General features: G+C 56.2%; 1 protein-coding gene and 1 non-coding gene across 2 annotated transcripts in view; one reads left to right on the top strand and one right to left on the bottom strand.

The window, feature by feature from the left end:
- Window positions 1-6313: 6313 nt before the first annotated feature.
- Trnaa-ugc lies at window positions 6314-6386 on the top strand. The gene has a single exon. It is a non-coding gene; the product is annotated as a tRNA-Ala (tRNA).
- An 869-nt stretch (window positions 6387-7255) lies between these two features.
- Arhgef19 (Rho guanine nucleotide exchange factor 19) overlaps window positions 7256-14773 on the bottom strand; it is a 14294-nt gene continuing 6776 nt past the window's right edge. The window contains exons 7-17 of the mRNA XM_015484811.2: window positions 14702-14770; window positions 13878-14038; window positions 13619-13771; window positions 13281-13410; window positions 13128-13202; window positions 12858-12947; window positions 12571-12731; window positions 10121-10279; window positions 9753-9832; window positions 8330-8434; window positions 7256-8009 (exon numbers count right to left, since the gene is read on the bottom strand). Of these exons, the coding sequence (XP_015340297.2) occupies window positions 7852-8009; window positions 8330-8434; window positions 9753-9832; window positions 10121-10279; window positions 12571-12731; window positions 12858-12947; window positions 13128-13202; window positions 13281-13410; window positions 13619-13771; window positions 13878-14038; window positions 14702-14770 (1341 nt within the window). The 3' untranslated portion in view covers window positions 7256-7851. The remainder of the gene's footprint in view (window positions 8010-8329; window positions 8435-9752; window positions 9833-10120; window positions 10280-12570; window positions 12732-12857; window positions 12948-13127; window positions 13203-13280; window positions 13411-13618; window positions 13772-13877; window positions 14039-14701; window positions 14771-14773) is intronic.

The following is a 14773-nucleotide window of genomic DNA, read 5'->3' as shown; positions in this document are numbered from 1 at the left end:
TAGTGCTGGGGTCAAACCCAGGGCCTCCCACGTGCCAGGCAAGGGCTCCACCACTGAGCGGCGTCCCCAGCCCAGGAGGATGCTTTAAAGGCAAAAACGGGAAGGAGGCCACAAAGTATTTTGAAATAATATTTCCTGACGGCAAGGATCAGTAGAGGCCGCGTGTCGGCCCGGGATGAAGCGGGCAGTGTGGGGAGGCCTCCTGCGGAAGTGCTTTTGATGTAAGGTGCAGTGGCCTCTGGGTGAGGTGGTGGCTTGGCAGTCTTGTGAGGGGCGCCTGTCATCGGGCACCAGATCCCCTCCTTTAGAACCTCCGGGCTGTATTGAATTTCTGGTCAGTGCCCAACCAAAGCGACTCCATTGCCGCAGTCCGGCTGCAGCAAAATAACCGGCGGCGGGGGGGGGTGTGTGTGACGACCAACTTGTGTAGATTGATACAGCAGGAGTGGGAGCCGTTTATTGTAGGACAACAGAGGTATTTATACATTCCACACAGCTTATCTTAATTAGCATAAACTAGATACATCAGTCAACCAATAAGGAATCTCCACACTTAATGGCTCGCTGGTGTTACTTCACAAACCACTCCCTCTGGCATTTTGCCAGGCGCCATCCAGACTTGTTTACAGACCCTAACATTTCTCTGGCAAAATGCCAGGCGCCATCCTGACTTGTTTATAGACTCTAACACTCCATCTTGATTTGGACGGCTTCGTAGTCCCTAGCGCTCTACCACCTAGTCCCTAGTCTAGTAGCCAGGCCATCCGTGGTAGCCTTCGGGGTTTCACTTCATCACCACCCCCTCGAAAATGACCCCCACCTGCACAGGGGCTGCTCGACTGTTCCCTTGGGTACTGGGAGATATTTTTGAGTGCTCATGCACAGCACTTCACAGTTTGTAAAGCACTTCCTCTGATCTCTGAAGTGCCCTGCGAAGTCTGATCGCTGCAAAACCTCTGGAGCCATCAATGGCAAAGGGTCTAAAGGCCACAGGAGGCTCAGGCTCAGGCCCTGCCGTCCACCCTGCTCCCCCGAACTCCAAAGCTTTTCTTACCATCCTCTGACATCTGAAGGATCGTGTTCCCAACACACAGAACCCCAAGCCAGGGAGGTGCTGGCACGGGGCTATACTTGGTTAGGATCAGGTGGTGACCTTCTTAGCCTGGCACACACCTGTGATCCCAGTGACTCAGGAGGCTGAGGAAAGAGGGTAGCAAGTTGGAGGCCACACTCAGAACGCAGGGAGATCCTGTCCAAAAGTTAAAAAATAAGTAAATAAATGAAGAATTGGGGATGCAGCTCAGCAGTGAAGTATCCATGGGTTCCATCCCCAGTACAAAAAAAAAAAAAAAGTCAGAAGGTGACTTTCCATCAAAACCCAAAGCAGCAGGGCACAATGGCACACAGCGGCTCGGGAGGCTGAGGCAGGAGGATTGCAGTTTCAAAGCCAGCCCGGGCAATTTAACAAGACCACGTCTCAAAATAAAAAAATAAAAAGGGTGGTGGGGGATGTGGCTCAGTGTTTAAATGCCCCTGAGTTCAATTGCCACCCCCCCCCAAAAAAATAAGAAGGGTTCTTGGTCCTTCCCACATGGAAATGGAGCAGGAGCAGGCCAAGGTCAGATTAAGGAGGCAATCCCTTCCCTCTCCCCAGCAGGAAAGGACTTCTCCTTGGGCCACTGCTTCCCAGGGGAGGGCAGCTCCTGAGCCACAGCTCAGCATGTCCTGCCACCTCCATTTGGGTTCTCAGGATGTCCCCTTGGTGGCACCACCTCTAGGCAGTCTGCCCTTCCTCCTGAGGCTGGCTGCTCCTTATTTGCACTCCACAGCCCAGGGGCTGCACTCCAGCTAGTGAGTAAGTTTAACTCACATGCAAAACTGCACAGATCCTAAGTGTGTGGCTCAGTGGGTGGATCCAAAGGGACCGGCCCTGGGCAAACAGCTCCAGCCGCCTCCCTCTCTGGTTGCTTCCTGCGCCAGGGGACTCCCCGCCCTGGCCAGTCAGTCCGTCCTGCCAGCTTTTGTACTTCATGCAAATACAACCATCTGATCTCCTCTGCCATCTGGTCTGGTTTCTCTCACGGCATGTCCACGTCCTTACACGTGGCTGCAGATGTTTTATTCTCGTTATCGTATAGAGTCCCACAGTGTGGTTGTCATTTATCATCGGTAACACCTGGGTAGTTTCTCCTATTTTGACAATTAATGTTAAGAACATGCTATTTCATGTTTTTAGGGGGTTTTTGGCCCTGAGGATTGAACCCAGGGTGCTTTACCACTGAGCCACATCCCCAGCCCTCTTATTTTATTTTGAGACAGGGTCTTGCTAAGTTGCTCAGCCTGGTCAGAACTTGCAATCCTCCTGCCCCAGTCTCCCAAGTTGCTGGGGTCACAGGCATGCACCACTGCACTAGGTGCCAGTTCCCGTCTTTGGGGACTTGAATGTGCCCATTTCTGTCGAGTGTGTACCAAGAAGGTGGAGGGACTGTGCGCTCAGCATGTGCTCAGCTCTAGCGAAGCTGCTGGGCTGCTGTCTGAGAGCGGCGGTGCCCATTCACACCCACCACTGCCTGCCTGGCTGGCTGTGCCAATCCTGGGGAGCTATTCAAGAGTCCCATACTTCCCCTGTTTACCCAGTAGGGGACGCCACAAAGACTGGCACTGTGTCCCCTGGTCCTGAGGAGGCGTAAATGAGGGAGGAGAATGAAGGAGGTTGGAAAGAGGAGGCAGGAGGGAGGGAGGAGGGAGGGAGGAGGGAAGGGGAGGAGGAGGGCGGGAGGGCGGAAGCACACAGGGCTGTGCTCTGCCAGGCTTGCAGCCCCAGACAAGTGCCCACCAAGTCAGAAGCTGTGCTCATTGGTTCCCCAAAACCAGGCTGTGCCATGGGAACAAACCACTGAGCAATTTCTTCCCCTCCCTTTCCCCCCTCTGTTGGTGCCAGGGACTGAGCCCCGGGCCCTGCCTATACTAAGTGCCCAACCACTGGGCTGCACTGTCAACCGGTATACATCATTCTCTCAATTATTTTTCAGGACAAAAATCTACATAGGCTCAGAGTTTGGTGACCTGGGGAGGTCATGGGCAGCAGAGAGGGGCGTGGGTGCTGGTGGGGAGACAGTCCCTGGAAGCCATGTGTGCTGGCTCCGGCAGGCACGTGGCTTGGAGACTGGCTGGGCAGACAGCCCCAGGCCAGACCTGCCCTAGACATGCCCGCCTCCACCTCCTGCCCTGTCCAATACCACCCGCTCCAGCCTCCTCCGCCTCAGCAAGCAGGGGCAGGGCCCTGGGTCCTTGGCCAAGGCCAGATGCCAGTGCAGGGCCTACTGGGCAGAGGCAGGCGCTCCTGAGACAGGGGCCTCCAAGAGGCCTGGTCTGGACCTTACTCTCTGGGTGGGGGAGCAGGCAGGGAGGGAGGGGAGTGGGCCAGCCAGCCTTGGGCAGCCCTGTTGGCAGCACCCCCAAGCCAGCCCCCGGGGCCAGCAGTCTAGCCCAGCCCCAACACAGGCCAGAATCAGATGTGCCAGGGCAGGGAAACGTGGGAGGGCCTCTGCTCTGCCAGCCGATGTCAACCTCGGCTCTCCCGGAGCAGATTCGGCGCTGGGGAAGGCACAGGAAAGCTGTCCTCACGCTGTCCACGCGCCTTAAGTCCTCCAGGGGCAGAGGCCGCACCACCTCCAAGGCCTGTGCTCTGACTGGGCAGCTCTGGTGCCATAAAAGCTGTCGCTTGGTATAATTTCTTCACAGGGCATGTGATGTGTCCAACGCTTCTTTTCATGGAGGCTTCTGGAAATAGGTACCCTATTTTGCAGTTGAGGTAACTGAGGCTCAGGGACTTAAAGACCCTCTGAGGAGCTTGGGGCCTTGTCTAAAATCACATGATTCGTGCGCGCGCGCACGTGCACAGACATACACAAGCGCGTGCACACACTTCCCATGCTGAAGAGAGGTGCCTCTGCAGCAATGGGCACCCCCAGCATCCAGGTCTTGGTGTCTAAATACCACTGTCCTAATGAGTGGAGCATGCCTTCCTTGGAGATACAGCAGAGTCCTCCGTGGAGGCAGGAGACACGCAAGATGAGCCTGGAGTGTCCTGCAGTGGCCAAAACCAAGGAAATGCTCAAAAGCTCAGAGGACGTGGGCAAGGCAGACAGTCACAGGAGGTGATCTGAGAGACCTGGCAGAAAGCTGGAGCAATCTGATCCACTGGACAAGCCCATAGTATTAGATTGCAGCCCAGAGTTTAGAATGCATAGACACACGAGTCCACGCGGCTAGAAGAAACGGCTGACTAAATAAATGAAGGGAAAGGGACAAATCCTCCATGAGGAGGAATTCCAAATAACACGTGGAGATGCATCCTCCCAGAGTGCAGCACGCCCTGTGGGCTCGACTTGATTCCAAGGAACAGTATGGGAAAGAGGAGAAAGAGGAGCTTCATAGTAGAAAACCCAGCAGACACCACCTTACCCACATAGTCGAGGTCAACATGGCTGGGGCTGCAGAGCTCAGTGGTTTAAAAAAAAATTAAAAAGGCCAAAGCCTGGAGAAGTGGCCCACACCTGTGATCTCAGCTACGAGGGAGGCTGAGGCAGGAGGATCATCAGTTGGAGTCCAACGTCAGCAACTTAGGGAGACCCTGTCTCAAAATAAAAAATAAAAAGGGCCGGGGATGTGGCTCAGTGGTTAAGCGCTCCTGGGTTCAATGCTCAGCACCACAAAAACACAAACAAAACCAGCTCACGTGGCAAGTCCCGGGCCAGCATGTGCTCCCTGCCGAGATGCGGTCTGTCTGTCCCCAAACCCCATCACTCAGGTCTGGTCACGAGGAAAACATCAGATACCCTGACCTGAGGGCTCGTCGGCAAAACACTGACCAGAACTCCTCAAAATGTACAAGGTCAGGAAAAGCAAGGAAGGATGAGAAACTGTCACAGACCAGAGAGACAGACAGACATGGCAGCCGGAAGCAACGAGGGCTCCGGGAGCAGAAAAGGGCAAACTGGGAACCCCCCCAGAGTCTGCAGCTGAGTTAGCGGTAGGGTGCGGAGGGGTCCTTAGCTGTGCTACAGGGACCCCGTCCTGGGAGGCATTTCCAGGGGAGGGTTGTGAGGGGGTGGATGGGACCCCTCCCCTTGCAATTTCCCCGTACACCCAAAAGGATTCAAGAATAAAAAGCGGGAGGGCCGGAGGTGGGGCTCATGGGTAGGGAGCGGGCGTGGGTGAGGCCTGGGCTCCTTCCCCAGCTGTGCAAAAAAAAAATAATAATAATAATAAATAAATAAACTTAAAATGACTGTAAACATGGTACGTGGGGCTGGGGTGTGGTTAACTGAGCGACAGGGCACTTCAGTCATTCCCCAAGCCCTACCCTGGGTCTGTGCCTCTCTCCATCCGCCCTAGTCTGCCCCCTGGGGCAGGGTAGGCATCTGTCTTCCTCCCCCAGTGACCTCCTTTGGAAGCTGAAGCAAGCCCCCTGTCCCCTGCTCACCTCTCAAAGCTCACTGTCCCACCTCCTCCACTCTCCTGGCGGCTTGGACTTCGCCAACAGTGGCCTCCTCAACATGGACCCTGCTTCACAGCAGCTGCCCATCCTGCTTGGGGACCACTTGGACTCCAGGGCAGCTGACCCCAGCCAGGCCTCAGGGAGGAGCATGTGATCGGTGTGCTGTGGTTTGGATCGGAGAGTCCCCCCAGGCCCACGTGTCCCAGGCTTGGTCCCCTGCCCGGGGCTCTGCTGGGAGGTGGTGGAGCTGTAGGGTGTGGGGCTGGTGGGAGGAGGTTAGGTCACTGTGGAGGGGTGCCCTTAAAGGGGACACTGGGACCCCTTCTCCCCTCTCACTTCCTGAGGTGAGCAGACGTCTTCCCCTACGCACTCCCTCCCTGACATACTATGTTGCCACAGGGCCAAAGTGACAGGGCCAAAGACCCTGGACTGAAACCTCTGAAATCCTGAGTCAAAATAAACCTTCTCTCCTTTAAAGTTGATTATCTCAGGTGTTTTGTCCCAGCGATGAAAAGCTGACCGACACGTAGTCTACACCTAACAGCATAAACCATCCCCCACATCAACACAAAGGAAGCCATGCGACCCCGGCAGTCCAGTCAGAAAGAATCCCAGGAGTGGGGTTGGAGTTGTGGCCCAGTGGTAGAGCATTTGCCTGCATGTGTCAGGCCCTGGGTTCGATCCTCATCCCTGCATTTAAATAAATAAAAGATCCACTGACAAATAAAAAAAAAAAAGACTTCCCAGGACTTTGGGAACACTGAGACATTTTTCTTCCATGTTGGATATGAATGAAGAGGCCCCAGGGCTGGGGATGTAGCTCAGCTGGTAGAGTGCTTGCTTTGCGTGCACAAGGCCCTGGGTTCAATCCCCAGCACCACCAAAAAAAAAAAAAAAAAAAAAAAAAGGAACAAAGAAGCCCCTAGAAGCTCTAAGAGGAAGATAACACCAAGGACAGGAGTCGAGAAATGGAGAGAGCTGGGTCCTCAGTGACATCAGTGAGCCACCTGATCAAGCCAACTCTGAAGCCCATCTTTCCTCTTCTGTGCTCAGTATAAAAACTATGGTAAAAATGACCCCTCAAAGTATATCTATGTCCTAATCTCTGGAAACTAATTTTTCAAAAATGATTAAATGATTTTTTAAAATAGTAGATTAGGGGTATCTTTGTAATGTGATCTATTAATTTATTTATTTTGAGATGCCAAGAATTGAACCCAGGGCCTGGCACATGCTAGGTAAGCATTTTACCACTGATCAATGCCCCCAGCCCCTTTTATTTTTACTCTGAGACAGGGCCTTGCTAAGTTGCTGAGGCTGGCTTTGAACTTGGGATCTCCTGCCTCGGTATCCCAGGTCCCTGGGATCACAGGCATGTGCCACTGCACCCCGCTCTGCCTGTTCAAGTGCAGGATGATGACATGGGGGATTATCTGGGTGGGCGCCAAACTTTAGGAACATTCACATGTTCGTAAGCAGAGGCAGGAGATCTGACAAGGGCACACAGAACAGGGAAGGTGACCCCAGAGACAGAGCCTGGAACGATGTGGCTCCAAGTCAAGGAATTCAGCAGCCACCAGGAGCCAGAAGAGGCAGGATGACCCTCTCCTGGGTCCCCAGTAGAGTCCAGCCCTGCCCAGCCCTGCCAACACCTGGACGTGGGCCCAGCGATGTTGGACTTTAGATTCCTGCTCCAGAGCTGTGACAGACATTTCTGTTGATTTAAGTCACCCAGAACCGATAGGAGACAAATCCAAGAACTAATAAAATCTCTTTAATATTCAGCTGTTGGAACCCAACGTTTCATGACGGCAGCTGAAGGCAGCCTGACCATGCAGCGCCTGTCCCCAGCCCCCTCCTCACCAGAGAATTCTGGAAAAAGGAAACCCATGGGGAAGCAGCCAGAGGCGCTCCTGGTCTCAGACAGGAATGGGGGGGGGGCGGGCAGTGCGCAGGCTCCCGGGATCCCGAGACAGGTCACAGCCACCAGCCCCAACCTGGCGCTGTGGGGAGGGGGCAGAGAAGACTCCAGATACACAGAGGTCCCAGCACCCACCAACCAGCACCAGAGTACTCCTCAGCCAGCGCCCTGCCAGAGGGGCCCAGAGGTGGGCAGGGTGGAGGGCACAGCGGGAAGGGCCGCGTCCTCGCCTGTCATGGCCCCCATCCCACAGGAAGAACCACACGCGGCCCTGAAGTGTGGACACGAGGAGCACAGGACAGGGAAGACCCTCTGGAGGCCCCCTCCTCAGTCCAGCCTGTGCCCTCGATGGCAGGGCTAGCCGCAGCAGCAGCCCGGGGTGTGGAGACACTGCAGGCCCCTGACCTGTCCAGGCCAGGGGTGCCAGTCACGCGGGCGGCTCCCCCAGCTTGCTGGTGGCACTGGTGATCCGCTTATTCTCCCGGAGGTTCCGGAGGCGGGCGCTGAGGCTGCTGATCTCTTCTACGTAGGCCTGGGGCACCCACCCCTTCTCGCCATCGGCCAGCCGGACCCCCTCCAGCCAGCCTGGGGACACAGCCGACAGCAGCATTGGTAGCATCAGAGGGGCACCAAGCCTCCGCCTGATGCAAGCCTGGGGCCCAGGTGACATCATTTCAGCATGTCCTAGCTGTCTTGTAGATAAACTGACCTGTTTTTATTGACACCTCTGAGAAGGGTATTTCCCACTCCCCCCATCACTCTAGATCCTACAGCTTTAGGAGCAGGAAGTTCCTCCTCTTATCTAACTGATTCCCACACGCGCTGTGGTTTATCAACCTTTGCATAATCTTTCCCTGTGATGTCTAAGCCCTGGCCGGGAGTGCTTTCCAAGGGGACACGCTCACCGTCACTGGTCCGGGTCTTCACTGCCAGGATGTCAGTCTTCTCCAGGGTCAGCTCATCAGGCTGCAGGGCCTTGTACGTCCTGACACACTGAACCTGAGGGCGGTCTACAGCCCAAGGGAGGGTCAGGGAGTCCCAGGCAGGTGGGGCAGGAGGGGTAGTAGGAAAATGTAAAGCAAAGAGAGGAGCTTTTCTGTCCCTCCCCGCCGCAGGTCATCAGCAAGACCTGGCGCCCTCTTCCTGCAGTACAACCCTGGTGGGTCCAGTCCCTCCAAGTTTTGGTTTCTACTCTGGCCAAGGCTCTCACCTCCCAGCTCAATCCCACACTTTGCCCTTGACCCCTAGACCCCAACCTCCAACTGCTCAAGACGCCACTCAGGAAATAGTGGTGGCGTCACAAATCCCCTGACAGCACTGATGCCAGCCACACCCTTCCCTCCCCCCTTCGAGAACATCCTCAGACCTCCCTGGGCCCACAGGCCTGTGTGGTCGGCCAGGAGTGCTCCTCCTGGACCGTCCATGGCTGCCCTCCTCGTCCCATAAGGCTCAGAGGTTACTTCCCAGGGGCGTGCCCTCACCACCTGTCTGGAGTAGGGGTCTCATGCCAGCCAGTGGGACTCAGCCCAAGCCAGAGGATCTGTGGTTCCAGGCCCTACCCTTTCCAACAGATGAGGTGGGCAGGAGGTCTAAACGCCACAGGTTAGAGCATCTAAACCAGCTCTGTCACCTACTGGCTCTGTGACCTTGGGCAAGTTACTTAACCTTTCTGGGCAGATATGAAAAATGAAGAAAATGAGTCTCACAGAGCTGTGGTGAAGATTAAATAAAATAAATGCAAATGCAAAGGTCCTAGCCCTGGGCCTGGCGCGTGGCAGGTGCTGGTGGAAACGCATCCCTTCCTTCCTAAACGCATCCCTTCCTAAAGCTCAGCCCGAAGCCTCTGCTCAGAGCCATCAAGCAAGGTGCCAGCAAGGTGCTCTGGGACTAGGCAGCACCGTGACTCCCCAGCCCAGATTCCATGGAGGTGACTCTATCAACCAAGCAGACCCCCACTCTCTCTCCACCACCCACAGGCCCGCCACTCTGGTACCGTTCTCTTTGCAACTGATGCAAAGACAGAGGCAGACCCTGGCTCCAGAGAGCTCTGCCACTTACAAGCTGGGTGAACTTGGACTAATCCCCTCCTTACTCAGAATCTGTCTTTAACATGCAGAATGGACTTTGGAGATTCCTGGTGCTGCCCCCACCACAAGGCTGGCCTGTCCTGTGTCAATCCTGCCTAGCCTTCCAGGGTCCTCTGAGCCACCCCTAACCACCCCAGGCTGCCAGTCTCCCTCCCTACAGCCCACCCAGGATTGGAGGAAGAGAAAGCAGTGAGGTCCCCAGCCCAAGGGACATGGGGGTGGTTGGGGTGGAGGCTACTACCTTCCCCCTCGCTGATGACCTCCTTGTCCTCCTGGGGGCTGGAGGGGCACAAGGCTGAGATCCACCTCTGCTTCTCACTCCTAAGGAAGAGGGGGCTGTATTGTCACAACATGCAAAATACCACTGCCCAGAGGTGAGGGAAACTAGGTCACGGAGAACGATGTCCAACCCAGGAGCCACGTCTGCTCTGCCCCAGAGCCCCCAGGATGTTAGTGCTGCCCATGTCCTGCCTTGCCCCATCCTGAAGCCAGAGATAAGGGGTATTTGTTGGCATCCAGAAGACACCCAGGGCCTGGCCCTGGCCCCCAAGTCGGACACATCTGCTGCTCTGGGCACTCGGGATCCTCCTCCCTCCCCTGGCCACTCACTCTGTACGGGCCCTCAGCAGGAACTGGTGCTTGGCATGCTGCCCGTGGAGGAGCCGGAGGAGGAACACGTGGCCCGGGATGCCCTGCAGCTGCAGGCTGAGGTCCCTCACCTGCAGCTCCACCATCCTGGCGTGGACAAAGACGGCGAACCTCCCCAGCCTGCGGGACAGGAGGAGGTCAGCCTGGCCTGGGCCCGGGCTCCTAGCACCATCCTCTGGACAAGGTAAGATGACCGAAGGGAGAGGGGTCTCTGCCCCTCCAGCAGCCTCCCCAGGGAACCTCGCCCACGCAGGGTGCCACTCCTCCAGGGGCCAGCAAGAAACTGGCAGCTCCATTGAAGAGGTGCAGGTAGACAGCCTTGCTGGACAGCTTCAGCTTGGCCGGAGGCACTGTGGCGCTGATGGAGGGGGAAAGTGGTGACCAGTTCTGACCCAGGCACACTTTCAGCTTTCCCTGAACCTCTGCCCCAGCTCCTGCTGCGAGGACCCAACTAGATGCGTTCCTGTTTGGTGTCGACTCCCTAACTGGTATAGAAGCTCCAAGAAGGCCAAACCTTGCCTCTTAGCCCTGCATCCTACAGCCGGGCACTGCCTGGCACACGATTTAGGTTCAGTAAACTCTTGTGAGAAGGAGGGTGGAAAGTGGGCAGGGTATCCCACAGCTTCTGCTACATCCCCAGCCCTATTTTTAATTTTTTCATTTTTTTTCTGATTTTTTTTTTTTTTTAAGACAGGGTCTCACTAAGTTGCCCAGCCTGGCCTTGAACTTGGGATCCTCCTTCCGGAGTTGCTGGGATTACAGTTGTGACTTGTAACATCCTGAGTGGCACCACTGTGCCAGTCTGTCCCGTAGCTTCCTTATCTTAGCATCTGCCATTCCAAATCAATTCCCTTCTCTTTCCCTGTTTTAGGGAAGAACCCCACCAACTGCCCCAGAGGAAGTCAGGTGTCAACACACCCTCCCCCCCAAATGGTAGCTCTGACCTGTCTTCCCTCCTATGTACTGTCCCCAGAATCCTCTCACCCTGAAACACCCTGCCACCCCTGGGGCACCTACGCTCACCTGGGCGACTGCGAGGGCTTCTGGTCTCTCCTGCTCCAGGCCGTCCTTCAGATTGGCAGGAGCAATAGTCACACTGCTCCTGGCTCTCCATGCTCCTTGCTGCCCCCAGGACAAGTCTGACCTCTCCACTGTAACTTGCAACATCCCAACTGCCCTCTCCTGACCTCTCTTCTATAAATTCAGCCACAGGAGGTTCATCATTCCAAAACACACTGTCCTGGGGTTGTGGCTCAGTGGCAGAGCACTTGCCAAACACATGTGAGGCACCGGGTTTGATTCTCAGTACCGCATACAAATAAATAAAATAAAAGGCCACTGTCAACTTAAAAAAAAATTTTTTTTTAAAAAACCACACTGTCCTCTCATAAACTCCCACAGCCCTGCTGAATACTCTCCTCCAAATTACTACTCTACCTGGAAAACTCCTCCTCATCCTACAAACCCAACTGAAATGTCCCTTCCTTTGTGCAGCTTTATCAATACTCACCCCACACTAGAGGTACCACACACACCCTCCCATCTAAACCCACATGACATGATTATCAGGATGTATTCTCACTGGTCTGAGAGTCCTGTGAGCAGACAGCAACTGTCATGCGTATTTATGTCCCCAGTACTCAGCAGAGGGGGTCCATTACAGAACAAGTTCAGTGACAGTTTATCAAGTGAGCAAAAAATCAGGAATGAACTCTTCTCATGGCTTGAGATGCCCTCTCTCCACCCCATCCAGCCTTCAGCTTACGAGCTCTTCTTTCTGATCCCTCCTCACCTGGGATAATCACAGCTAGGACTGAGAGAGTGCTCCCTGGGCCCAGGCACCCAGCTGAGCTCTTTTCAAGAGTGACTGTCACACTGGATGTCCCTACATGGTAGCCTGTTTTACAGGTGGACATTGGGCGGTGTGGTAGGTAAGAACATGGGTTCTGGCATCAGACAGAGGGGGTTACCTCTGGGTCCTTCATTCACTAGTGCCCCAATCTTGAGAATAACAAGGGAGCCTAATTTCCAGAGAGGTATCTGGAGGACTGAAGGGAATCCATGAAGCACGCCTGGCCCAGAACATGTCCTGGGTCAATGTTGGCTATTACCACTGACTCAGGGCAGAGCTGGACTTCAGGGCTTTGCTCATTTCTGATCTCACTGGCTGAAGCTTCATATCCTCTGCACACAGCCCAGCCCTTGACTCTCCCATCTGGACAATGGCCTCACTGTCCACCTGTGTTCTAGGAGCCTCCAATGCTCAGGGTGCCCAGGGAGCTCACGGTGCCCAGGGAGCTTAGCCTGGCACAAGCTGGGGCTCCCAAGTCCTGTGAGAGGCCACTAGCAGTGATCCTGATGGAGGAGAAGAAAGCCTGGCTCCGATCCACCTGCCCACCACCCAGACTCACTCCTTCCGCCGGGAGAGCAGCAGGCAGTCGTTGAAGAGGTGCAGGTAGACAGCCTTGCTGGACAGCTTCAGCTTGGCAGGAGGCACTGCGGGCAGGGGTGCCAGTTCCACCAGCTCCCCATGCCGAACCAGCCAGCGGGCCTGAGAGATCAGCGGGAAGATCTGGAGGATGGAGTAGACAAAGAGAGGCTCAGGGGCACAGACAGAAAGCACAAGTTGGGAGGTGGGTATGGGAATGACACTGGGGCCTGAAGTCCCCAGGGGAAAGAGGAAACAAGAGCCACATACCTTGCCCTCAAAGTGGATCTTCTTGCTCAGGTGAATGAGCTCCTCGGTCCTCTTCATGGACTGCACACTGGCATTGCACTCTTGTACCAGCTGAGGAGTTCAGGGGCAGGTCACCTGCAAGCCGCTTGTCCAGAGCCCAGGATACCAGAGCCCACCTCAGGCCTCTGCCCAGGAATCAGAGACCCCCACAGCTGGAAGCTCTTTAAGGGACATGCTAGGAGTCCAGGACAGCTGGTCAGGAGCCCAACAGCCCTGTCCCACTGAGCTCACCTCCTTGAGTGCATTAAAAGCCTTGGTGGCCATATCTTCATCTTGGGAGCCCTGGGCTGTGCGCTTCAAGATGTTCTAGAGGTGAGATTCCAAAATGAGACGGGCCACTCCCTCCCCCATGATCTTGCCTGCCCAGCCCTTCCCTCTGGGTACCTCCACCAGCATCTTCAGGCGGGTGATCCTCTGAAAGGGCAGGATGAGGAAGGAGGTGAGGGGCAGTCGTTGGCATACTGGGGACTCCTCCAGACGAGCCAGGATGCTGGGGAACTTGGGGTTTTCCAAGCTATAAAATGGGGAGGGGAGTCACCCCTAGGCCTGAACTCCTGGTGTCCACCACCCCACTACTCCTTGGCTCTTCAGGTGGCACTTATCTTGGTCACAGAGCCCCTTGCAGGGACCCCTCCCCCTTCAGAGTTACACTTCCTCACCCTGTCCTCTGTGCTCACCGGGACCTCCCTCCCTCCTCCCCCATACAGAGCCCCCAGCCCTACAGCAGGCGCTGGTAAGTGCGCTCCTGGTAGGCCTGGTTGGTGACATAGGGCAGGTAGACACGGCGGAAAGCAGGGCAGTGTTGCAACACCACGTCGCATACACTGAAGCGCAGCACATCTGCCTCCAGACGCTGCTCCAGATCCTGCAAGAACCTGAGGGGTGGGCCAGGGCTCAGGGCCAGGGCAGAACCCACAGATCTGGGGGTGTGCCAGCCACAGGGTCAGTCCCCACCTCCACCAGGCCAGATCACTCCCTCACCTCTCGCTGGTACTCTTGACCTCAGGAAGTTTGGAAAAGAGCCATTGCTTATCCTGCGCCCCCAGACACTCGTTGAGGTCGGTGGAGCCTAAGAAGTGACCTACGGCCACTGTCAAGCTGTGGATGTATGAGGCTTCGGAGGTGATCAGTTCAAATTTGGCCTGAGGGAGGATATACGGGGCTGTAAGGGCCAGGCTAGCCTACCTCGAGATCCTGGCCTGGAATCCCCCAACCCCAAGGCCGCCTCCACAGGCAACCTGTACCCGTCCCTTCTCTAATTGCACCCTTAATCTGGTTCTTGGCGGGGCCCAAGGTCCCGCCTCCTGCCGCAGGCAATTGTAGGAGCCAAACTGCGGCCCTCGACTCCACCCCTTCCTCTAGCTCCGCCCACCTGCCCCATTCCGCTCATCCGGGGCCTGCCCCGCCCGAGGAGCGCTCCTCCATCAGCCCCGCCCCTGCCCTAGGCCCCGCCCCATCCAGCGCCGGCTATCTCGATAGCTCCGCCCCCCTCAGGCCCTGTCCTATCCGAGGCTTCGCTTCCCTTGGCTCCGCCCCTCACGCTCCCAGTCTAGCTTCTCTAGTTGCCTTTGGCCCCACTACTTCTCTTGTCCTAGCTTCCAGGACCCCCGGTCCTCAGTGTGGGCAACCCTGCCGCTCGGTCCTTTTGTGACTCGGTCCGCTCTAAGTCCCAGGACCACCTACTTGTGGCCCGCTCCCTGCCTACCTACTTACCCTCTGAGGGCGCCACCCCGCCCACCCGGCCCAGGCTCCGCCTCCGCCCCAGGCTCCGCCTCCGCCCCGCCCCGCCGGGTCCCGGCACCCACCTCCTGCAGTTTGCAGTCACGCAGGCTCAGCGTGGCCAGAACGCCACTGCCGCGCACGTCGGGGATGTCCTG

This window comes from Marmota marmota, unplaced genomic scaffold, assembly GCF_001458135.2.
Source record: "Marmota marmota marmota unplaced genomic scaffold, marMar, whole genome shotgun sequence".
Lineage (NCBI taxonomy): Eukaryota > Metazoa > Chordata > Mammalia > Rodentia > Sciuridae > Marmota > Marmota marmota.
This window is presented reverse-complemented; position numbering and strand designations above follow the sequence as displayed.